General features: G+C 40.9%; 2 protein-coding genes across 5 annotated transcripts in view; one reads left to right on the top strand and one right to left on the bottom strand.

Annotated features, from left to right (window-relative positions):
• ATP13A5 (ATPase 13A5) overlaps positions 1–26,091 on the top strand; it is a 115,849-nt gene that overhangs the window by 73,709 nt on the left and 16,049 nt on the right. Inside the window, exons 18-25 of the mRNA XM_040267447.1 lie at positions 1,827–1,951; positions 2,746–2,906; positions 4,715–4,840; positions 5,947–6,026; positions 8,383–8,425; positions 10,296–10,405; positions 13,708–13,804; positions 15,800–15,872. Coding sequence (XP_040123381.1) covers positions 1,827–1,951; positions 2,746–2,906; positions 4,715–4,840; positions 5,947–6,026; positions 8,383–8,425; positions 10,296–10,405; positions 13,708–13,804; positions 15,800–15,872 — 815 coding nt within the window. The remainder of the gene's footprint in view (positions 1–1,826; positions 1,952–2,745; positions 2,907–4,714; positions 4,841–5,946; positions 6,027–8,382; positions 8,426–10,295; positions 10,406–13,707; positions 13,805–15,799; positions 15,873–26,091) is intronic.
• Positions 6,103–26,091, bottom strand: part of PLAAT1 (phospholipase A and acyltransferase 1) — a 62,216-nt gene continuing 42,227 nt past the window's right edge. Inside the window, exons 5-6 of one of the 4 annotated variants that reach the window (XM_040267504.1) lie at positions 6,943–6,984; positions 6,103–6,410 (exon numbers count right to left, since the gene is read on the bottom strand). In XM_040267504.1, coding sequence (XP_040123438.1) covers positions 6,946–6,984 — 39 coding nt within the window. In that variant the 3' untranslated portion in view covers positions 6,103–6,410; positions 6,943–6,945. The remainder of the gene's footprint in view (positions 6,411–6,942; positions 6,985–26,091) is intronic. The other 3 variants (XM_040267497.1, XM_040267517.1, XM_040267489.1) reach the window with 3 other exon arrangements.

Below are 26,091 nucleotides of genomic sequence, written 5' to 3'. Positions count from 1 at the left end.
GGAGGATATTGAACGAAGATCTGAGTAAAACTAAGGGAGTAAGGCATACAGATATCCAGGGCAAAGCACTGCAGACATTAGGAACAGTGGATAATGCAAAGGCCCTGATGCTGGATTTTGCTGGAATGTTGTAGAATCCTGAGATGCCCAAGTACCTGAAGCAGTGAACAAGGAAGAGTCATAAAACAGAGATCCAAAACAGAATAAATTGATGAGAAGATTTTGGGATCTTTCAGTTCTAGTTAATAAGAACATTAATCCAATTTTTAATAGAAAGTCATGAAGCTAAATGATGGGAATTATAATATTCTCTGAGATCATGATGACAGAATTCATATTTGATTATCTGAGTGTTCACCAACGTGCCTAATGTAAGATCTAAAGTAGTGATTTAGTGATTGGACTTTTGAATGGAGGATGTAGCTACTCACTCTCTACTCCAGAGAGATGTTTCTTTAATGTATTCTTATCCAAGGGTGAATTATTTCTCATCAAGAGATTCAACTGTATTCTTTTTCTTAAAGAAGTTTACTGACCATGTGATCATTTCCCTCCCAAGTCCTACTAACATAATAGAAAAGGAATCGTTTCAAAGAAAACTAGAGAAGCAATAAGTGTAGATGAGAGATTTCTACAAATTTCTATAAGATGTAAAGTAACTGGAAGAGTGGTAGCTGAATCAGCAGGATAGAAGAAATTGTAGCCTACATCATGCCAGAGAGAGAGAGAGAGAGATTCCAAGAGGAAAGCTGGTTCACCCTGTGGAACCTGAGAGGATGAGGCTCTGATATGTACTATGGAAAGTAGGGGCTTCCCTGGTAGCTCAGCTGGTAAGGAATCCACCTGCAATGCAGGAGACCCTAGTTCAATCCCTGGGTTGGGAAGATCCTTTGGAGAAGGGAGTGGCAACTCACTCCAGTATTCTTGCCTGGAGAATCCCTCTGGACAGAGGAGCCTGGTGGGCTACAGCCCATGAGGTCACAAAGACTTGGATACAACTGAGCGACTAAGCACAGCACAGCACATAGAAGGTAGACCCTGAACATGGGGGGTGAGCTGAGAGCAGGCACAGAGGTCGGTTCCCTAGGTCTCCCTCTCCTCCCCCTTCCTCTCCCTGCAATTGTAACTCCACTCTGGACAGAAAAAGGAATGAAAGAGGATCAAGAAAGAAGTCTTGGCCCCCAAATTTACTTTCTAAAAAACACCTGAGCTTTATTTTCGAGGAGAAGTCTCACATAACTAATGGAACACAGACTCCAAGCCTCCAATTTCAAATTCTGAAAACTAAATTCTTGACTGATATTGTTCATGAATTTACTGGAGGCAACAGATGGAGGCTGAAATAAATGATTCCATATCCAACTATTACTATAATATCTGGTATTCAGTATGTACTTAATAAATGTCTACTAAACTAAAATGCTTACAAATTTAAAAATACATGCTTACATGTCAGATTATATACTTATAAATTTTAAACTGCTTGTATGCTTACAAATTTAAAATATATATGACTAACAAAAAATTTTAAATACCAACAGAAGAATTGGAAGATAAATACATTATTTTAAAAGAATGGAGTTAAAAAACATGAAAAGAGCAGCTAAAAGATGTAGAAATGGTCACATCTGGGAAGGAGAAGGGGGAAGGTGCTATGAAGACAGGGGCTATAGGTTTTCTTTATTATGAACTTTTGGCTTCTTTCTGATTTGTTAAACCTGTGCATGTATGACATTAATAAAACTTAGAAATTTTAAAAAGAAATAAATCCAACTGTTGAGACTATATGGATATGCTTTAATATTGACTTTCTCCCAAATCCAAAGAGAACATGTGGAGTCAGAGTTAACATTTCTGGGACTTCTCATAATGGAGAATCGCTTGAAAAAGGAAACCAAAGCAGTCTTGAAGGAGCTGAGTGAGGCCCGCATCAGGACTGTGATGATTACTGGTATGCCTTTCTGGAAGCCTAACAAGTTAAATCCATCCTAGGCATAAGCAAAAGACAATGTGAGCTGAGTGAGTCCCTGTGGCCGAGGCAGGAGGAACAATGCTTTGCTGTCAAGATTATTACCCTCTGCTCCAGTTACCTGGGAACTTGGGGAGCTCCTCTCAATGACTGTGAGCTTTGGAGGCAAGGACCATGTCTCATTCTCTTTGCCTAAGGCCCTCTGTTCCTACCCAGAGTTTGTTCAGGGCCAATAGGCTCACAGCAGATATTGAAAGATGAGAACGGGGTTCTCATGAAGAACCCCTGAAGAACCCCAGTGACACCTCTGTGTAAAGGGGTGAGACTGTCCTTCAGGCAGGTGGGGTAGGCATGATTTGTGATGATTAAATTCAACATGGCTGATCCTAAGTGCTTTTTTTTCTTTAACTTAATTGGAATTCAGATCCCAAGAATAGGTTGATGTTATCAGACCAAGCCTATACCTTCACCACTGAAGATTTTCAGTCTCCTGAGGACGAGTTGTAAAGCACTTGAACATTTATTTACTCATGAGTGCATATTTGGAAATACGTGGTGTTCATGGACTCGATGCTAGGATGAAGGGGAGAGGTAGACATAATGTTTGACTACTGGGAACAGACAGGCTTGATAAAACATTATGAAAAAATGCAGAAAGTGTTAAATGCCCCCAAAGAGCACTAACAACATAGCATGGTCACTCAGCGGAGGGAGCATTCAGTCCTGGATGCTGAGAGGTTTCTACTTAAATCAAGTCCACTTTCTTTGTCATCTAGGTGACAACCTTCAAACAGCCATTACTGTTGCGAAGAATTCTGAAATGATTCCTCGAGGGAGCCAAGTCATCCTTGTTGAAGCCAACGAAGCTGAAGAGTTTGCCCCTGCTTCTGTGACCTGGCAGCTGGTGGAGAACCAGGAGAATGGGCCTGGAAAGAATGTGAGTGAATATCAGAAAGCCCCTCCATGGACCGGGGCTGATGCAATACAGCCCTGACCCTGGGCAGCCCTCTCTCGGCATTAGAAGTCATCACAGTAGTAATCCCTCCCATCTGCCCAGAGTTTTACAGTTTGCAAAGCTTTTAGCATTTCCACTGACACTCCTCAGGCTTGGCTTCATGTAGAAATTACCCAGAAGCGTTTTCAAGCTTCCAAGGCTAAAACTAGAAATTCAGTGAGAATCTCTGGGCTGGGAACTGAGTCCCTCGCCTAGTGATTCCAGAGTACAGATGTGGCTGAGACTCACTGATTTACATCCATAGTTCCCATCTGATCCTCAGTTACCCTACACAGTTGAGCAAAGTATTCATTTTACAAATGAGACAGCTGGGGCCTAGAGAGGTAAGGTTGCCACGACACACACTGGTGAGCTGCAGAGCAGGGAATCAAGTTCGGTCTGTTTGATCCCCGCTCCCCTAATTCATGGTCATTTAGATTGTACTGAACTTGTGAACTGACGTGAACAGATGTTGGGATTCTCTAGGCAGCAAGTTTCCTGTGCACTTCCCCCAGGACGGCTCTTTCTTGTGAAGAGAATGGGCTGCAGCCCGACGTTTCATTACTAGATGGGTCGCCTCTGCTTTTGTGTGAATTCAAAGAGATGGTTCTCAGGGTGATAAATTACAAAAAGCTCCCTTCCGTCAGGCTGACCAGCCCTTCAGACTGTTCAGTGTCGAGTATTTCTTTGTGCAGCACACAAACTGCACAGCTGTATGGAGTGGCCCTGCCCCTACCCTGTGAAGAGGTGTGTTAATTTAGCTCAAATTCATTGTGTGCCAATCTCTGCTTTCAGTGGATTTCTGGTGCTGATTTCCTTCTAAACTCACTTGCCTCAGCAACTACATGTATTGCCTCAATTGCACTGTGTGACGAAACTCAGATCCTCACTAATTTTTTAAAAGTCCTTAGCATATTTCAATAAAAATTAGTTTGCATGTACATATACAGATTTTTAAATAAGGATGGTATATTTTTTAATGTACTTTAATGAGGTATAGTTGATTTAGTGTTGTTAGTTTCTGCTATATAGCAAAGTTATACATATATACTTTTTTCATATTTTTCCTGTTACAATTTATTACAGGATACAGATTTTCACTAATTTTTAATAGAGTCCAAGCACTTCTCTGGCAGCCCAGTGGTTAAGACTCTGTGCTCTCAGTACAGGGGACATGGGTTCACTCCCTGGCTGGGGAACTCAGATTCCAACTGCCATGCATAGTGCATCCAAAATAATAATAATAAGGTGCAGGGACACAAGGTGGAAGGGGATCTGGGCACCTTGAGCGAAGTGTTGGGCAGAGGTCAGGTTAGGCTCTGAAGAGAGGGTCTACCTACTTTACAGGGAAGAAATCCGGACATGATTTCTGAATGAATGGTAAGAGATCTTAGGAAACAAAAGGTTGCATGAGGAGAAGGAAGAGAGGGGAAGAATGTTTCCTCTTCTTCCCTGGAATCACTCATTGGAACCTTGGAATGATTTCCTCAGTAGCCTGACAGCACACATATCATCTCCCAGACTAGGATCCAGAGCCTCGTATTGCCAAAGTAATCTCTGTTCATTTAATTTTGGGGGAACATTTTGAGTGTCTTCTTTATATGAGTCTAAGTTCTGTGGACAAATTCTACTTTATATATTTGCTGGTCCTCACACTGTTGCATAACATGAATACACTTCCTTTCATAAAATGTAGGAAAATAGCAACATCCTTAAGATCCAAGGTAGAAATAATGCCCTTTTGATTTTAGGAAACCTACATCAACATTGGAAACAGTTCAGTGCCTGTTGAAGAAAAAGGGAGCTGTTACCATTTTGCAATGAGTGGGAAATCATACCAAGTGATACTGCAGCATTTCAACAGCTTGCTTCCAAAAGTAAGTACTGGAGAAATGACATGTTTAGTTTTGCTCCTCAAATTAGTGAGATAAAAAAGGGTAAGTGAACAGTGAAGGAGATGATTAGCAAGATTATCTCAGAATTAGGAACTAAACAGCCTCACAGGGAGCACTGTTTCTTCAGAGGTGTCCCTTCATCACTCCTCGTATATCACTCATCACACATCCACGTGTCCAAGGCCTCCTATTCAGAGCCTGAGGCTGGTGTTGCCCCGTTGCCCCGCCCCCCATAGCCAGTCCAACCCCAGTTTTCCTCCTCCTTGCCTCCCCAGCAGAGGGAACCTAGAGATAGTTCCAAACACGCTGCCTGTTGTTTGGAATTTGCTTTTCTCTGAAAGCCACCTAACTCATGTCAGGCTGAGCTCTATTCCCATTCCTGTCTGGATTCTTAAATTACAGCGGGAGGAAACAAAGGCTTTATGGTTTATTTTCAAAATCATTTGTTATCTTGTTGCTGTGTGTCTATTTTAAAATAGTGCCGTGCAGAGTGGTGCCGTTGGTGGGAAGGAAGCAAGCGGAGCAGCAGCAACCATCTGTTAGCAGTGTCTTCGAAGTCCTGTCACCTTTCCAGTCGAGGACCATAGAGTATAGACCCCCACGGTGTCTAGAAAGCTGTTAGTGCAGTTCCTCATTGAAGAGATGGGAAAGCTGAGACTCAGAGACATTGGCATCTGCCTAAGGTCTTCACAGTCCAGGACAGAACTATAATAGAACCTTGATTCTTAACTCCCAATCTATTGCTCCTTCCTCTGCCATTGTGGAGATGGTGCTTAATGAAAAGAACTGTAGTTGCCTAAGCATTTTAATCTTATATACTCCTCTGCTTTTCAGTTACTATTATTCATTAGAGCTTATCCCATCTTGGAAAAATGATCGGGAACAAAGTAATAGACTTGTGATGGAGAACCAAAAGTGAAAGTTAAACTGTTAAATCCCCCTTTTGCCCTTTCCTGATATTTGGTCTGATGTTATATCACCCAATGCTATATTAAAATGGTGGCCAGAAGTAATTTTTCAAGACTCTTCTTTTATTTTAAAAGTGTTCTTTGTTCTAATCTTATTGCAACTGTTATTTTTCTCTTTAGATTCTGGTGAATGGAACGATTTTTGCAAGAATGTCCCCTGGGCAGAAATCTAGCCTTATTGAAGAATTTCAGAAATTAAAGTAGGTTTTAGTGCATGAAAGGAGAGTGTATTTGTTATCAATTGCTGTGTAACAAATTATCCCCAAAACACAGTGGCTTCAAATAACACCATTTATTTTTTTTAACGTTACTGTGGGTCAGGAATTCAGCCGTGCTTAGCAAGAGTCTTCTGGCTCCAGGTCCCTCTCAAGGTGTCATCAGGCGTCGACCAGTCCTGCAGTCCTCCGAGCACTTGGTGGGGAAGGATCTGCCGCCAGCCTCACTCCAGGTGTCATTGGCAAGATTCAGTCCCTTGTGGAAAGTTGGGCTAAGAGTCCCAATTTTTCACTCATTGTTGGGCACAAGCCGCACTTGTTTCCTTGCCATGAATGATTTCATAGGAATGCTCACAGAGTATCAGCTAGCTCCAGTGAGAGTTAGCAAGCAAGAAGAGTCAGAGAGAGAGAAGAGAGATGACTATTTTTTATATCTTCATCTTAGAAATGACATCGTATCCTGTCACTTTACTCCTTTCATTAGAAGTCCACACTCAGAGGAAGGCACTAGATAACCTCATGAATTCCAGAAGGTGGGCCATTTTAGAAGCTGTCTGCCCCAAAGAACATTCCTTCTGTGGCTGGTAGGGCTTATCATAAAGGAAGATCCCCCTGCTTGGATACAGAGACTAGAAACAACAGCATTCTGTACAGCTCAGAATGGGGGGAAAAAATGAGGAAGCGTGTGAGTTATCACCTGGAATTATTTGAGGTTGGTCCATTAGACGATACGTAAACAATTTCAGATCTTCCAGGAAAGAGAAGAAATTATATTTTTACTGTTTTAGGTATAGAGGCAAAAATAAAAAAAAAAAAGAAAAAGTTCTTTCTTAACTCCTTCAAAAATACAGATGACCAAGTCACATGAGAGTGAAATGGTTCTTCTTGAGACCAGACCTACTTATTACTTGCTGGGAAGGTTACAGCTTCTGGACTCAGATTTCTAGAAAGTTAAATAAGGAATGAAGAGTAGTAAAACTTTAGATAATTGCTGATAAGTAGTAGATAAACTCAAGAGACTGCTTTTGACTATTATTTTTTGTTGCCTAAGCATTCTTAGGGATGTTTCCAAAACTGCCTATTAACTCCCATAATGCCTTGAGGCTGGGTTAGTAACCAGTGTCTAAAATGACTATTTTACTTACATGGTCATTATATGATATTGGCTGAAGAAAGTAATTTTACCCTTCTCAAATACTTGAGAAATGTTGCCAACTTAAATGCTTACTTTTGAAAAGCTGTATTCCCCTAAAGAAAAATCAATTCAGGATGATATATGCTATCTCAGAATAAGTTATCTTCTCAATTTCCATATCTTGCTCTTCATTCAGAATTTATTCTTTATTCAGACAACACTAGAAGCTATAAGATTCCTCCTGTGATATAAAGACTAAATACGTACTTTATACCTGAAGAAAGGAAGCCATTTTCAGCAAATGTATAGTCTTGACATGTACATCAGCACAAATAAATGTTTACTGTGTGATTTTCATATATACTTACCAAAGAGTAGATTTAACCTACAAACTTGTTTACATTTGGCCATATTTGAGCTATAAAGATGGCCGTTTTTTATGTCAACTAATAATAAGGAAATTCTCTGAGAATTTCATTTTCTCCTATATTGTATTATTTCACGTGTTTTTTGGCAAGTTACAACTGAGCCTTTAATAATATTGCCATTAGTCAATACCTCCAATGTATTATTTACTTATAATAGAACACACAGTGTGTCTTGCATCAGAAACTCCTTTAGTAACAGCTTTAAAATGTACTCTTCTCTTTATACAGTTGTGCCTGCACATCAAACTGGTATAGATGGGAAGCATGTTATCTTATTTTCACTCCAAGATGCATCTAGAATATGTATATACATCTCTAGTTGTTATCTGTTAAACCATTTCCCAAATGTTTCTTCTAGTGTCTACATGCTAAACTTTCAGTAGCAGTGAGCAACCAAAACACAGATGGACTAGGTTATGATCTGTGCATTAGGGTGTGAGAAACACTGTGATTACGACAGTACTCACTTCAACTTGGCCTTGGTGGATATAATCCAACAGGACTTCTTTTGAAGTGTGTGACCATCTTTGTGGATGTCCTAGGCAGTATTGCCATCATTTCCAGGTGACTGATTGAAACAATATTCCCGAGCTTTATTCCTCTGGGAATATTTCTCTCCAAGTTATTTTCCTTCAGCTTGATTCTACACATGCTCAGGAGACACATACACACACACACACACGAACACACACACACACACATCATGCATGTTAGTTGTGATGGAAATTACTCAAGTGAGGCATTAAGCTATTAATGTTTCTTATCCTTTCCCTCGCAGTTATTATGTAGGCATGTGTGGAGATGGAGCTAATGACTGTGGGGTGAGTAGAAATTACTTCTTCTAACGCAAGGGGTGCATTGATATCCCTCCTGAGGACCCCACATCCCCTGTGGTCTGACTCTTCACCCTTCTGCCAACAACCACATCACTTAGTCATTTTGATGTTTATATTCATTTCTACCAGCGTATGGGTTGGATGTGGTGAAGAGTAAAGTGAGACGAGTCACTTCAGCTGTTTTCTAGCAACTTTTAGAATAATAAAGACAAAGAAAGGCTACAGAGGCTCCCATATTTCAGACCCAAAAGGGACTTTACAAGACTAGGTGGTTTAAATCTCTCCTGTTATAAATAAGGAAATGAGCCTCAGGGAGGTAAATTCTTTTTTTTTTTTTTTTTTTTCTCCTTTTTTTTGCCTAAAGTCACACAGCTGGTAAAGGCTTAGTGAAGGAAAAATTTGAAACTGATGATAAAGGTTTGAATTATGTGTAAATCGTATTTATTCCTGCCAAATTCTCCACCAGGGTTACTTTATACAATCTGGATTTACTCCCAAATTTTCACACTCAGCAAAATCATAAACCGAATTATTTGGTTATTACATACAATAGCAAACTGAAATTACAAGATTCTCAGCAGATTACTTCTCTGATACAAGAGAAGGCAGTACATGTTTTATAATCTCAGTTTCAAAGATACAGTTGAAATAGTAGCTTACCTTGAAGATTTATGTATGTCAGAAAATATTTTGGGAGCCAATCTGTGGGAGAAGTAATGAAGAGAATTGTTTTGTATTTCCAAAGCCTATTGTATACTTAAGGTCTGGGTATTTATTTTATTTCTTTTTAAAATATTTTCTTCAAAGTTCTGTGATAAACTAAGCTCATACTTAGATAGTGGTTATGAATTTTTCTGCCTCATATTTTGTGAGAAGGAATTAGCTGTCAGTCTGCTCTTCAAATCTAGGGTGAGTACACATTCTCACTAACTATGTGGAATTTAAAACAAAACAAATAAATCAGATGTTATACAGGACATAGTCTCTGCCACTGAAAAGTTCATTACCTGGTGGGGAAAAAAATCATGCCTAAAACTAATCCTAACATATAAAGCAGATGGTCCTAAATTACATGGTAGAGGTACAAAGTAATAACGGAAAAATGAGGAAGAAGGAAATATTCTAATATTCACTGAACATGAACTTGGTGTATACTGGCCATGGTTACCAGGAACTTTGCAAGTTCTATAGCAGTACAGAAATACAAAGTCTCATTTTATGTTAGGATTAGGGGCTGGCTGGCCTGCTCATTGGCTGCTGTATGCTTGGGGCACTCTCTGAGCAGTTTTCAGTCTTGATGAGAAACGAGTTAGTCCTTATTTCAGTGAGACATCATATACCTTGGAAAGATTCTCTGATGAGTGTAATCTGGTCCCTGCTTCCAGCGAAGGTGCTCTATGTCCCAAATTTCATCCCAGCAGTTAGCTGGTTGGCTGGATCAAGCAGCCTGGGAGAAGGTGGGCATTAGACAGTTTTTCCTGTAGTTCATGAAGGTGACCTGTTAAGTATAAAATTGTGATGGTAAAGGCCTCTACAAAGGTCCATCCACACGCTGTCATCTTTTTAATCGACTTCTCAAATGAGTCCTTCCACTTTCTTAGCCTGTCTACATCCCCTCAACCAACACACACACACACACACACACACACACACCCCTTCTACCACTGAGTCATTGTTGGTGCCTCTTCAATTGGTAACTTCATGTATCCAGGTGGAGGGGCAGCCTAAGCAGAGATCCAGCAGGGGAAGGGTACAATACTATCAACTCTATAATGTGAAAAATAGCCTTGAGGTGTTTGAACAGTTAGAGCCTGGTTTGAGGAGTCATGGATATAACATGGATTTATCATTCTAGGCTTTGAAAATGGCTCATGCGGGCATTTCGCTGTCAGAGCAGGAGGCATCTGTGGCCTCCCCTTTCACCTCAAAAACAACCAACATCGAGTGTGTGCCTCATCTCATCAGGTAAGCTACCTCTTCCTCTTCTATCCTCTGACTGTCTGGCTCACTGTTTGGGTCCAGGTGGAATTCAACTCTAATTGAAAGTGACAAATGTCACGGCAGAAACTTGGCTGCAAGTGCTGTCGAGAGCCAATTAAGGGGAGGGGGCTGTGAGTGCTGCCTAAGAATGCTGATAAAATCAACAAAAAGGTGACTTTTGCTGAGTTTTAAAGAATACATGGCTGTGGACGCTGGTGTTGATATTTTAAAGCCAACTGTATATCTCACGTCTCCTCTCCTTTAGTTTATGTTGGATGCTCACTGGAACCTTTCCCTCAGGAGTTGGGGAGGGAGAAGCAGCAGAAGAGGAATCCTCTACCACATAGCTTTCTCCTAGTAGTAGTAGTATGTTTCCAAAGTACAGATTAGTGAATATCCAAAATGACTGCACCTACCTTTACTATCCTGATGCTGGGAGGGATTGGGGGCAGCAGGAGAAGGGGACGACAGAGGATGAGATGGCTGGATGGCATCACCGACTCCATGGACGTGAGTTTGAGTGAACTCTGGGAGTTGGTGATGGACAGGGAGGCCTGGCGTGCTGCGGTTCATGGGGTCGCAAAGAGTCGGACACAACTGAGCGACAGAACTGAACTGACCTTTACTATCACTACTGTCTTAACCTGCTTTGTGTCATGTGACCACAAAACAAGAGTGCCCGGGACACTCACCTCACTCATGTGGCTCTTTTTAAATATTGTTCTTGAAAATGTGGTGTATTAAAAATGAGACAGAACTTTGCCCTGGAGGATTCACATTCCAGTAAGGGGTATAGAAAGATATATGTAGATATAATCACCTAACACAGAATCTTCTGCCTAAGGAATGAGGGGTGCTCAATAAATTAGCTTTCCATAAATGAACGTGCAAACAATACAGTCATCATGCCAGTAGTTCAGAATGATAACTCAAGCTAGGAGGGACTGTTTCAGAGGTAGGTTGCAATTTGAAGGATAAATGGGATGTATGGAAGCACTAAGGAGGTGGGAGGGAATTCCAGATAAAGGAAATGGAGAGCCATGTTTAGAAATGGGGCTTTCACTGGAGAGTGCAGGGGCCTGACTGCTAAACTGAGCTGGAAGATTTCTCAGATGGGAGCTGTGGAGGTGAGGCTGGAACACCAGGTGTGGAGGCCTCTTATAGGGGATTCAAACTTCTGGTCAGTTGCACCAAGTGCATACTTGATTCATCCAAAAGGCAGTAGCACTTGAACTTCCAATGCTCTTTCTCATGCAAGTTGTGTGATGCATTTATGATTGCAATATATTGTTTTAAAATACAAGTCAGGATGCAAAATTTCCTCTAGTGGCAGATGGCTTAGTAAGTATTCACGATAGAAACTCTCTTCTTTTATACTTCACAAATTCATAAAAATACAGAGTTCAGCTCTGTTATGCTGAATTTACCCTTGCTATTCTTGATGTCTGCCTAGTCCTGAGAAAATATCCTTTAGAGGAGCGATAATGTGCAGTTTTAGGTACATGGGTCTACAGGTTTCCATTATTATTCTTTCAAACATGATTGGCTTGTTATAGTTCAAGTCCTTTAGGGCAAGGACTATGCCTTATTAATTTCTATGTTGTTGTGCCTCCCGTGACACTTCGGAGCCTTTGATGAACATTTGTGGAATGCATTAAGTAAATGAATGAACCACTTAAAATTCACATCTATTAGGAATAGCAGTCATTGTGGAGGCCTTGCAAACATTCTTTATGCTTTACCACTTTGGATTTTTGCACTTTTTTTTTTTAATTTGGGTGTCTATTCTCTGGGAAATGTACACAACTGAAGAATAAAGGATGAAATTACAAAGTTTATGTCAGAAAACAATCTAGGTTTCACATGTTTTCCCCTTCTCACCTGGTTCTCTCTCTCCCCTCTGTGCTGAAAATAGAAAGGTAGTGTCTCACAGTCCGGTGGAAAACATTGACCTGAGGTATCCTGGCCTATCTCCCGCCAGAACCTTCTCATCTTGCCCAAGACCCAGCGTGGTTTTTGGCTGTCTGGGTTTTCCTTTTCATGTCCCTGGTCTGTAGAAAAACTTTGAGCAGCACAGTTGTCCATGTCACTGGGGACTGGAAATCAAGAGTATATGGCCTGCCTCCCATATGGATTCGCTTCTACCTTGACAAGAGGAGGCTGCAGGAATGCTTGTTGGCCAAGTTCCTCCCTCCCCCGACATGTGCTACTTTGGCCTGACATAATCCATTACTAATTAGACCCAATTAGAAAAATAACAGTTCAAACAGAATTTTTTAAAGAATATTTACCTTTTCCCTTTTTTATTGAAGTATAGTTGACATAAATTATATTAATTTCAGATGTACAACATAGTGATTCAGCATGTATGTATATTATGAACTGATCACCATGATAAGTCTGGTAACCATCTGACACATTAAAAAATTATTACAATATTATTGACCAGGGACTGTTTACTTTTGACACTGTGATTTTTACAATTGTCTTTTTCTCTTTGTGTTCCCAAACCAGCTCCCATTATTACCCTGGGTTCTTCCTGGTGTACCGAAGCCAACAAAGCCCATTTCATCTCAAATATTGGCATCACATCTACTTTTTTCCTATAATGTGAGAGCACCCAGTCCTTAGCATCATGACTCTAAGGGACTCTAAAACATACACAAGGAGCAAGTGTTGCCAGGATGAAACGAAGCACAAGCCAGTCAATGCTTGACATGTTGCACCTTGTCACAGTGTATTGTGTTTATAATCTTCTTAATTCATGGGAAGCTTGTTGGAAATAAGGACTGTGCCTGATTAATTTATATCCTCTGTGACTCTGAGCATAATGCTGCTGTCTTATAAGCTTTAAGTAAAAGCGAGCTTAAGAGTCGATGGGTGAGATGATGGTTGAAGGAAAGAATGAGTGAATGAATAGTTAAATGAATCATTGAGAGGATGAATCAGTGATGAAGTGAACGTATATATCAAAGAAACAGAGTGAAGTTGCTCAGTCGTGTCCGACTCTTTGCCACCCCATGGACTGTAGCCTACCAGTTTCCTCTGCCCAGGGATTTTCCAGGCAAGAGTACTGGAGTGGCCATTTCCTTCTCCAGGAGATCTTGCTGACCCAGGGATTGAACCCAGGTCTCTGGCATTGTAGGCAGACACTTTACCATCTGAGCCACCAGGGAAGCCCAAGAATATATCAACAAGCCATTAAAATGAGCTCCTTTGAAAATATAAAAGAGACTGGGAGATATGTATCATATAAAACCAATTATTTTTATTTTTTTCTTAAACAGAGAAGGCCGAGCTGCTCTTGTTTCATCCTTCGGGGTATTTAAATACTTGACCATGTACGGCGTGATCCAGTTTATTGGCACATCACTGCTCTATTGGGTATGAATCAAAATAATTTCTTCCCAGTTCTAATTGCATTTACATCCCCTGTTTATTTTGGGTGGGGGTGCAGCTCCTACACAGGATTTAATGTTTTATAAATAAATTACTTTTTTTCAAAATAGATGTCCACAAACTTGAGAACTTGGTATAACTGTGCGTGAGACAGAGCTAGAAATGAGTAGATGTGGCTCAGTTTCTGAGAGTGTTGTTTTTCTCTCGATAACCTGAGACACTTGACCTCCTCAAGCCTCTACTTCTTCACTTAGAGTATGGAGAGAGCTTCAGAGCAGCCTAAATATAACTCGGCAGGCAATGCATCAGTCTCCAACTGTGGAATATTTTTGGCAGACTAAGAAGAGATTAAAAAGAGAGAGAAGTTGTTGGATTTGACTTTGAAGGACTAAAAACTGGAAAGATTCCCATACCAGAGCTTTAGTTCTGAACCTGCCCAGAACCTCTACATGTCATTAGTAAAGGATTAGCAGTTCTGTAAAAAATGTTTGGAAAAGTCTTTTGAAATGAAATGATAAAAATAATCATCTAAAAATTAACTAGCTATATGGAAGAAATATGTATAGGTTGAAAGTAATCTGCATCACGTCAGTCATAACTTGGTCTACAGTAAAATAATCCATCAGGCTCAGGGAACACTGGGGGCAAGGGGAATTAATTTACTGCCTTCCTGAGACATAGTGATGAAAGCGAGGAACACAGGACTCCGGGCTCGGGTGGGATAATGATTGTGAGAAGCACATAGAGGCTAAGGGGCAACCAGGTGGATAGAGAGAAGAAACTGGTTGGAAGCCAGGAAACCTGGATTCAAGTTCTACTTCTGTCCCTAAGAACAAATTCGTTCTTGCCCTTGGCTGAGCTTTTATCCACCTCCAGGAAGTCAGGCTGACTGATTTCTAAAGCCCTCTATAGTTCTCTGAAAACTCCCAAAATAAAAAGTAAAGCTGCCTTTGAAAAATGCTCCTTATTCCATCTCACCCTGCATGTATAATGTTACCATTCTGAGGGGAAAAGAATGTGAGAAGGAAATGTAAAAAAGACAGAGATAGAATTGCAGGATGAGAAGAACTCAGAAACCATTTGCATCCTCTGAAAGTTAAGAAATCAGAATTTCAGTTCCAAAGTCTCCATGGATAGAGTTGATTGAAATCGGTCTACTCCAAGTCATTCACTCTGATGGTCTAGATCTAAGTTAAGAGTGCTCTCCAAGAACCTTTGCCTGGAAGCATCTTGGCCTTGAGTTCACTTTCTAAGGGGACAGAAATATTTTCACTGGCATCAGTGTGATCTGGTAATATGCATAGAGCCAGATTATGACTTAGTGCTCAGTCAACAGCTATGAAGAAAACCTGACCTGTCTGCAAAAGGTATTGCAAGGCAAGTTCTTGCCGAGTACTTAGCTGACTCGTTTATTTAAATACTTTCAGTATAAACTGAAAGGGAGTTCTATGTCTATACCAACCTTAAAGAGGCAAGTGTACCAGAATGAAGTCTGAAATGGGCTTACTTGGGATAGGGAACTTGTTTGTGAAAGTAAATGGGTTTCAAGAGAATCATGTGAACTCAACCCATGGATAAAGACAGAGAGAAAACCCTGTTCAATGATTTGAAGCCTTGATTTCAAATTTTAAGTGTAAAGTTCCTAGCAAAATTTTAATATCTTCTGTTGAGAGTTCAAATACCCAGGCTGAGTCTGCAGCTGCCAAAATCACTGTGACCAATAAGAGAGTGTTTTTCCCAACTGACTGATTCTCATTGCAATTAATAATATGGAATTAAGTTAAACATTGGAAAAAGAGTGATTTGGTTTTATTCTATCCAATGAGATGCTAAAGAGCTTAGGTAAATCACTTTCCTCCTAAAACGGGGAGGAAAATAACACTTGCTTCCTGACTGATTTCAAGAAGAGTGTTGGGGATGGTGAAGATGTTTTGATGTCAGAATCCTCACTTACTTATCTTTACTTTTCTTCATTTTCAGCAACTACAACTGTTTGGGAATTACCAGTATCTCATGCAAGATGTTGCCATTACGTTGATGGTCTGTTTAACAAGTAAGATCTTTAGCAAAGTAAACCATATTGTTTGTATTTATCCATAAAATTCCAGAAATATTCATACAAATAAGAGCTTCTGAGAATGACACTTTAACTCCAGATCTCACTGTGTGCGTGTGTGCTCATTCGCTTCAGCTGTGTCTAATTCTTTGCAAACTGGACTGAAGCCCACCAGGGTTCGTGATATTCTCCAGGCAGGAATACTGGAGTGGGTTGCCATGCCCTCCTCCAGGGGATCTTCCCAACCCAGGGATTGAACCCTGAATCTCTCGTCTCCTGTATTGGCAGACAGATTCTTTACCAGTAGAACCACCTGGGAAGCCCGCCAGACCTATCAATTTTTTGAAAGTGGTGTTGGTAGTAAGGTGAGGCTTGAAGTCCTCAGACTTGACATTAATATATTCTGATTAAAAAACAGGTCTTAATTTCATAAAATTGTCAACATATTCTGAGTTCTTTGTAGGTTTGTGTCTTATACACAGAAAAATGTACAAGAAATCCAGGAAGGGAAATCTTTAAAACCCAAAGGTCATTTTCCATTATTCAGCTATACTTCTCATTGACATGAAACCAGATTTTTGCTAAGGCCTTTGATGTTTGAGAACAAATGCTAGCATTTTATTCTAGTGGAATTCTCTCAAAAGCAAGGTGTGGCTCACAGCAACTATTGCTCATTTCCTTCTTTTGAGATGATACTGATAAAGTATTTCCTATCAAGGAACTCAAAGCTTGATACTAACTCTTAATAAGTGAGAAAGGTAACTGCCTTAACAGGGAGCAAAGGAAAAGAATGACACACTCATCTCTTTTTCCTTGTTCAACAATAGAAGTGTTATGAAAAAATAACAGATAAAACATCCAGCAATGCAGGATATTAATAACCTTGAGCATTTCATGTAGCATCATAAAACATGAAACTGATATTGAAGTCATTTATTATATCATCACAGTGACAAAATTTGCCAGTGTCAGAGATTTAAGTAATATCAATTTTGATTCTTAGGAATGAAATATCTATTCATAGCCCATTAAAATACTGTTATTAATATTCATATGGCTGGATAATTTTGAATCAGATAAATCGATGGATAAATTTGCTTCTACAATGTTGGCTACATTTTAAGCAATTTGCATGATTTTCTTGTGAACATGGACAATGATATAAAAAAGAAAAGAGTACCAGGAGGTTTCAAGAGCAAAGCTAGCAGGCAGAAGCATAAAGTGAAGGGTACGGCCATCCTCCATCATTTCCTATCTCTGTGACCTTTGGCAAGTTACTTACTAAATAAATAATTGATTCATTGGGGCTTCCCAGGTGACTGAGTGAGAATCTGCCTGCTACTGCAGGAAACACAGGAGATGTGGGTTCAGTTCCTGGGTCTGGAAGACCCCCCAAAAGGGAATGCAACCAACTCCAGTATTCTTGCCTGTCAAACTCCATGGACAGAGGACCCTGGCAGGCTACAGTCCATGGGGCCACAAAGCATCGGACACAACTGAGTGACTGAGCACGCACACACACATAAAATCGACTCATGTGAAAGGTCCTTACAGGGTTGTGAGGATTAGATAACACAGTGCACGTAGTGTATAGCATAGTGCATGACACCCTAGAAACACTCACTACAAGATGAACGATATTGCACTACCCCACCCCTCACTGGTTTTTTCTGAGATGATTGACTAACTTGTTGAGCGCTTGAAAAAACTTAAGACTGTGTACGAGTAGACTGTTGGATTAGAAATTCAAAAATATGGGTGGTAGCTTTGCCTCAGAATTGCCAGAAGACCTCAAGCAAGTTGTTTTGAGCTTTTGCACATTTAATTTTCATTTTGGTCACGAATTTGACTCTCAAGGTGATGAGTATACTTTACTGTTTCCCATGGCAAGAGCCTAGGGCCTCTGATACCAGTTGCTCTCCCTGTGAACCAGCCTCTCATTTCAGAGCAGGCTGAGTGGGAGAGTTGGGATGACTCAGAGCAAGACCACTGTTACCCGTGGGAGTAAAAAGAAGGGTGATAGATCACAGGGTTCTTTCCAAAGGAGAGCCCTTCATTCGATTAGTATGCAACGAATGTGTAGCTGGCTTACTAAATCAGCTAGACTGATGAAGTGAGAAACACAGAGTGGAGATACCTTTTTTTTTGGTCTCTTTTTACTTTCTGCCTTTGAACACTGTCACTTTCCCATCCCTGTGAGTTCAGTCATACTATACGCAGATCATTTCCTGTTCATTTCCAGGTATTGAAATGATCTCATCTTTAGATGTGAAAAGTCCAGGTATTATAAATTAACAGTTCATATTCTCATCCAATTCAAAGTTTTCTTCCCCAAGTGAAGCCTGACCCATGGCTTGGAGTAGGTGGTATTAGAGAAGGCCATGAACTCTGTTTTCCTTGTGTCAGCTACTTCCAACCCAGCTGCGGTGAATGCAAGTAGCAAGAGCCTGGGACTTTTTACTTAAATGGGGGTATTGTACTTATCACCTGTTGAGTGTATTGTAACAAGGTAGGCATGTGAACTCAGGCCCTTTGCATGGGGCTCACTAGTGAGTTCCTGATTTCTTTAGAGATTCCCTGTGGATTTTCAGACAATCCACAGGGACTCTCCCTTACATAGGTGGTGCTCTCTCCTCTGACCCCTCAGGATTCCCTTCATTAACTGCCTTCTGGTGGTGCATATCACACAGCCTGTTTCTTCTGCTGGTCTCTCTAACTTCAGCTGACTGCCCCATTGGGCAAATTCCTTGAGACTGCTCTAGCCCGGCTAATTTACAGAGCTTCTGCTTGACCTACTAGACAGATGTGGCACGTATTCTCACTGCTGTCCCCTCTCTCTTCCCTTTGATATTTACAAGCAGGACAATGAGTGCTAATCTCTAACCTCACCACTTCAGGACTTTTCCTACAGAGGTTCTTATGATTTGCTCTCATTTGTGCTGTGATGCTGAGACTAAAACCACAGTTCTTACTGCTCCTAACAATTCCTATTAAGGAATCTCTTCATCATCTCCATGGTTTTCTCTTGTATAGTCTGTACGTAGGTACCTGGGGGATGGAGGATGGCCTGTTTGCCCCTGAAGGACCATTACAAATCCCTCTTAGTAGGTATGATAGCAACATGGCAGTCATCTCTCTTGACATTAAACTGGCACTTACCTTTCATTGTCCTTGGACTTCCCTGGTGGCTCAGATGGTAAAGAATCTGCCTGCAATGTAGGAGACCTGGGTTCAATCCCTGGTTTGGGAAGATCCCTTGGAGAAAGTATTGGCTACCCACTCCAGTATTCTTGTCTGGAGAATTCCATGGACAGAGGAGCCTGGCAGGCTATAGTCCATAGGGTCACAAAGAGTTGGACATGACTGAGCAACTAACACTTTCATTTTCACTTATTTTTCCTTTTCATTGTCCTCAAATATGAAGGTCAGCAAATTCCCCAGACAAGAGGAGAATCTCCATTCAACCTCACCTCAGAAAAGTGTTTGTCTCCTACTGTGTGTTTGGCACATAAGTACCTGGGCATTAAAATGTTGATCACTGACATATAGAGTTTAGTGGAGAATTCACATACATTAATAGATGAAATACAAATCAAAAATAGTGAGTACCAGGAAACAACAGATGCTCTGGGAGTTTTGGAAAAGGGGAGTTTGTTTTTGATGATCTGTAGTTAGAGACGAGACAGCAATGGAGAAAAGAGAGATACTGGGGTTGGCTTCATGGAAGAAGCAGCATTTAAACCAAAATAAGAAGACTGAATAGATTTCAAATATCTTTTACCAAAAGAAGGGCATTTCAAGTAGAAGGAAGCAGCATGAGCAAGAGAGAGCTGATAAATATAGGGCGTGAGTTTTTCAATTTGACCACACTGTAGGGTATGTGGAAAGAACAGCAGGAGATAAAATTTGAAAAAGTAGGTTGGGTCAGATCACAGAATCTTGACTACTAGGCTGAGAACTGTGAACATTTATCTGCTGACATTGAGTCATGGACGATCCATGTGAAATCACTCTCATCAACCCATCTACATTTCCAGGTTCCCAGGTTCGGGCTTTGACTTTCAAGCCTGAATTAGTAAGGAACGAAGATAATGCCATCACAATATGCTAAGTGAAATAAGACAGAAAGACAAAATACTGTTGCTTATACCTGGAATCTAATCTATAATCTAGTGAATATAACAAAAGAAAAAAAGAAAAGCAGACTCACAGATATAGAGAAGAAACTAGTGGCTACCTGCGGTGGAGTGGAAGGTACACTATAGGGGTGGGGGTGTAGGAGGTACAAACTACTGAATGTAAGATAGGCTACAAGGATAAATTGTACAACACGGGGAATATAGCCAATATTTTGTAATAACTGCAAGTGGAATGGATTGTAACACTTAAAAATTGTATAAAAATTTACAAAATTAATTTCAAAACCATAATGAAATAAATCTACCAGTATATTCTCTTGGAGAATGTTTTAGAAAGATAATACTATCATATTATTTATTTATTTACTTGCTTATATAGCCACTCCCCGCATTGTCCCCACAAGATTTTAAGGCAACATACAAAGGCTGCTAATAAGACAAGATGGGCTTCCCTGATAGCTCAGCTGGGAAAGAATCAGCCTGCAATGCAGCAGACCCTGGTTCGATTCCTGGGTTGGGAAGATCCCCTGTAGAAGGGATAGGCTACCCATACCAGTATTCTTGGTTTTCCCTCGTGGCTCAGATGGTAAAGAATCCGCCTGCAATGCAGGACACCTGGGTTTGATCCCTGGGTTGGGAAGATCCCCTGGAGAAGGGAAAGACTACCCACTCCAATATTTTGGCCTGGAGAATTCCATAGACTGTATAGTCCATGGGGTCACAAAGAGTCAGACATGACTGAGTGACTTTCACCACCACCAGTAAGATACAATATATGAAGGAAAAAATCTAGGACAAAAGTAAGATGGAGTCAATAGTCAATTAAGAAAACGTGTGCATTGAGAATTCCTTGGTGGTTAGGACATGAAGCTTTCACAGTCAGGGGCCTAGGTTCAATCCCTGGTTGGGGAATTAAAATTCTGCAAGCTGCACCAGTGCCAAAAAAGAAGAAAGAAAAAGAAAATACATCTCTTGAAGTCCCATTTGATCCTCTTAGGTATAGAAGCCGTCTTGAAAGGAACTTGTTTAGCTATGTCTCTGTTCTCTTCAGTAAATCCCACTCAAATTAGAACAAGAAAATTGAAGAAGGAGCATGTTTAAGACTACAATTCTCACACACAAAAAATAATCTGAGAACAGAAACTGGGAAGCACCTGGGCCTGAGGAGGGCTAGAGTCTTCTTCCCTTATTTCCAAGAGACCATCTTTTGTCTGTCTTCTTCTTTCTAACCTTCTTATTTTCAATTGACTTCTACTCATTCGCTTTGCAAATGAGCCCAAATGGTAACTATTATTGGGTCTCCATAACCTTTCTGCTTGTCCTCCTACAGCCAATTAGCTCAACCTCTCAGTGTCATTTGCAAATTGTTTAGAAAGAAAACTGATCCCCTTCACTTGGGTGAGTTGCCCACTTTAGGTCAATCACTTTTATGAATGAGGGAAGAGTCATGTAATTCAGCTCCATTTGGGCAATCACCCCAGCACATGGAAGAAGGCAGTGTACAGAGGAGGAGGCTGCAGGGAGGATTTATCCATCACATAAATACATCTCTTAAGTTTCATCTGTGCTTCAGTGAGTCCTTTCTGGGTCTTGGGCCTCTTGAAGGATCTAATGAAAGATAAAGACATTTTTTCTCCTTAGAAATTTCCTGACACATGCTCAAAATTTTGCATTGTTTGGATAGGTTCATTAGCCTCCTAAAACTTGACTTACATGACTTGAAATGTCCATAATAAAACAGTAAACCAACTATTTAGGAGAAACATACATACATAATATCCAGATGATGATGAGCAATTAAAAACTATACTTTGAGAATAGACTTTGAAGCTGCTAAGTCCTCCCATACAGCCGGCTCTGTGCTAGGTACAATAAAGGACAGGCCTTGAGCAAGACAGGATTTCTTTCCTCAGGAAGCTCACAGTCGGCTAGGTACATGTATACTTTACCATTCGAGCCAACATGAAGCTTTACAATCAGACAGACTTATATCACCACTGTGTCCCTCACTAAAGCAAGGATTCTACTTCTCCCAACTCCAGTTACTTCACCTGTAAAGTAGGAGATAAATACATACATTACATTGTTTCTTAAAGAAATAATGATAATATTTATAAAACACTCAGCACAGCCTCTAGACCTAGTAAAAGGGCTTCCCTGGTGGCCCTGACAATAAAGAATCTGCCTGCAAAGCCAGAGACCTGGGTTCAATGCCTGGATCGGGAAGATCACTTGGAGAAGGCAATGGCTACCCATTCCAGTATTCATGCCTGGAGAATCCCAGGAACGAGTAGGGACTTGAAAATGGTTGTCCTTCAGTTCAGTTCAGTTCAGTGGCTCAGTTGTGTCTGACTCTTTGCAACCCCATGAACCACAGCATGGCAGGCCTCCCTCTCCATCACCAACTCCCGGAGTCCACTCAAACTCATGTCCATCAAGTTGGTGATGCCATCCAATCATCTTATCCTCTATCGTCCCCTTTTCCTCCTGCCCTCAATCTTTCCCAGCATCTGGATCTTCTCAAATGAGTCAGCTCTTCGCATCAGGTGGCCAAAGTATTGGAGTTTCAGCTTCAACATCAGTCTTTCCAAAGAACACCCAGGACTGATCTTTAGGATGAACTGGTTGGATCTCCTTGCAGTCCAAGGGACTCTCAAGAGTCTTCTCCAACACCACAGTTCAAAAGCATCAATTCTTCCACATTCAGCTTTCTTTATAGTCCAACTCTCACATCCATATATGACCACTGGAAAAACCATAGCCTTGACTAGACAGACCTTTGTTGGCAAAGTAATGTCTCTGCTTTTGAATATGCTATCTAGGTTGGTCATAACTTTGCTTCCAAGGAGTAAGCGTCTTTTAATTTCATGGCTGCAGTCACCATCTGCAGTGATTTTGGAGTCCAGAAAAATTAAGTCAGCCATTGTTTCCACTGTTTCCCCATCTATTTCCCATGAAGTGATGGGACCAGATACCATGATCTTAGTTTTCTGAATGTTGAGCTTTAAGCCAACTTTTTCACTCTCCTCTTTCACTTTCATCAAGAGGCTCCTTAGTTCTTATTCACTTTCTGCCATAAGGGTGCTATCATCTGCATAGCTGAGGTTGTTGATATTTCTCCTGCAATCTTGATTCCAGCTTGTGCTTCCTCTAGCCCAGTGTTTCTCATGATGTACTCTGCATAGAAGTTAAATAAGCAGGGTGACGATATACAGCCTTGACGTACCCCTTTTCCTATTTGGAACCAGTCTGTTGTTCCATGTCCAGTTCTAACTGTTGCTTCCTGACCTGCATATAGGTTTCTCAAGAGACAGGTCAGGTGGTCTGGTATTCCCATCTCTTTCAGAATTTTCCACAGTTTATTGTGATCCACACAGTCAAAGGTTCTGGCATAGTCAATAAAGCAGAAATAGATGTTTTTCTGGAACTCTCCTGCTTTTTCCACGATCCAGCAGATGTTTGCAATTTGATCTCTGGTTCCTCTGCCTTTTCTAAAACCAGCTTTAACATCTGGAAGTTCATGGTTCACCTACTGCTGAATCCTGGCTTGGAGAATTTTAAGCATTACTTTACTAGCATGTGAGATGAGTGCAATTGTGCGATAGTTTGAGCATTCTTTGGCATTGCCTTTCTTTGGGATTGGAATGAAAACTGACCCTTTCCAGTCGTGTGGCCACTGCTGAGATTTCCAAATTTGCTGGCATATTGAGTGCAGCACTTTGACAGCATCATCTTTCAGGATTTGAAATAGCTCAACTGGAATTCCATCACCTCCACTAGCTTTGTTCCTAGTGATGCTTCCTAAGGCCCACTTGACTTCACATTCCAGGATGTCTGGCTCTAGGTGAGTGATCACATCATCATGATTATCTGGGTTGTGAAGATCTTTTTTGTACAGTTCTTCTGTGTATTCTTGCCACTTCTTCTTAATATCTTCTGCTTCTGTTAGGTCCCTACCATTTCTGTCCTTTATTGAGCCCATCTTTCCATGAATGTTCCCTTGCTATCTCTAATTTTCTTGAAGAGATCTCTAGTCTTTCCCATTCTATTGTTTTTCTCCATTTCTTTGCATTGATCTCTGAGGAAGTCTTTCTTATCTCTCCTTGCTATTCTTTGGAACTCTGCATTCAAATGGGTATATCTTTCCTTTTCTCCTTTGCTTTTTGCTTCCCTTCTTTTCACAGCTATTTGTAAGGCCTCCTCAGATAGCCATTTTGCTTTTTTTCATTTCTTTTTCTTGGGGATGGTCTTGATTCCTGTTTTCTGTACAATGTCACAAACCTCTGTCCATAGTTCAAGTATACAAGTATATTTCCCTATCAGAAAGTATTAAACATCTTTAAAACAGAAAAAGTTAAAAAAAATCTTTATGTAATAATCTGTATCAATCAGCTATTGTCACAGTAATGCTGTATAATAAACCACCCTCAAAACTCAGTGGCTTGCAACACCCACTTACGCATATGTGAGCTGACTATCATTCAGTCGGTCTAGGTGGACTCCTCTGAGCCACTCTGCTTAGGATGTAGATTAGATGGTCGTGGTCCAGGTTCTGAGTTTAACTGAGGTTTGTTTCACAATTTTCTTTCTGAGGCCAGGCTGAATAGACAGACCTGGGCGTGTTATCAGTATAGATCAAAGACAGTAGAGCTAGAGAGCAAGCCAAGCCACGCAAGCACGCCTCACAACTCTGCTAACACATACATTACCATACGTAAAATAGATAGCCAGTGGGAATTTGCTGTATGATGCAGGGAACCAAAGCCAGTGCTCTGTGACAACCTAGAGGGGTGGGATGGGGAGGGAGGCTCCTGAAAGCGGGGACCTGGGTATGCCTGTGGCTGGTTCATGTTGATGTGTGGCAAAAACCATCATGATATTGTGAAGTCATTATCCTCCAATTAAAAATAAAAATAATAACCCTGCTAACATCTCTTTGGCCAGAGAAGATCACACAGTAAAAAACAACATTAAGGGGAGATAAAGTATACTCTTTCACAATGAGATGAGACCAATAATTCAGTCTCTCACAGTCCCTGTGTAAAAGAAAAGGCAGAAATCACAATGAGCATCCAAAAAGGAGAAAACCAAATAAGTAGAAGGCAGATGCACAGAGATGCAATTACACGTCTCTCCAGTACCCACAGCCTGTCCATGAACTCTGTGGCCACATTCTACCTTGGATATTGGACGACAGAGAGAATTCCAAGCACTGCGGCCTCTGCCTCCTGCAGCCCCCGTCTCCTTGCACCCATTCTCAGCACTGACCTCAGGCCACCTTGTCTGCCTTGTAAGCTCATGCGATAACTTCTGACACCAATTACCTGGAGTTGGGCCAGACCTCACAGCCTTCGTAAGACTGTCTTCACTTTAGATGCCAGCTGTAAGCTTGAGAGTCCCCATGCTATGAACACCTCTCATCTGCTGGTTATTAATGTAGGGGTTCTTACTAGTCCCTCAGAATTCAGTCATGCACAGCAACAACTCACAGAACTCAGGAAAGGGCTATTTAGCTTATTAGAGCTTTATTATAGCCAAAGGGTACAAGATAGAGCCAACCAAAGGGAAAGACATAAGGGCAAGGTCTGGGAGGATCTCAAACATGACATCATTGGCCTCTCCCTCAGGAGTCAGTTTGCCTTACTCTCCTGCACAGTGATGTATGACCATATTCAGAATATTGAAAGAAAAAAAAAAGAGAGAGACACTCACCCAAGCTTTAGTGTAGGGAATTCTTACTGAGGTTTCATTCAATAGATATGATTGACTGAACCATTGGCCATAAGGTTGAACACAGACTCCAGCTTCCCCTGAAGGTTGAGTTGATAGCAAGTGGCTCAAAGCCCCCAGCCTTCTAATCACACAGTTGATATTTTGGGCATGGCCAACTCACATTCTGAGTTATCTCATTAGCACAAACTCTCTTCAGGCCTACAGTGAATAGAAAAGATAGTCCTATCAATTAGGAAATTCCAAGAATTTAGAGGATATATTCCAGGAAGTGAAGACAAAGGCCAGTGAGACTCCTTACTCCGAGTCCAGAAGTGACCTCCCGGGAATCTGAGACAAAGACTAGT

This window comes from Oryx dammah, unplaced genomic scaffold (assembly GCF_014754425.2).
Source record: "Oryx dammah isolate SB20612 unplaced genomic scaffold, SCBI_Odam_1.1 HiC_scaffold_2, whole genome shotgun sequence".
Taxonomy (NCBI): Eukaryota; Metazoa; Chordata; class Mammalia; order Artiodactyla; family Bovidae; genus Oryx; species Oryx dammah.
This window is presented reverse-complemented; position numbering and strand designations above follow the sequence as displayed.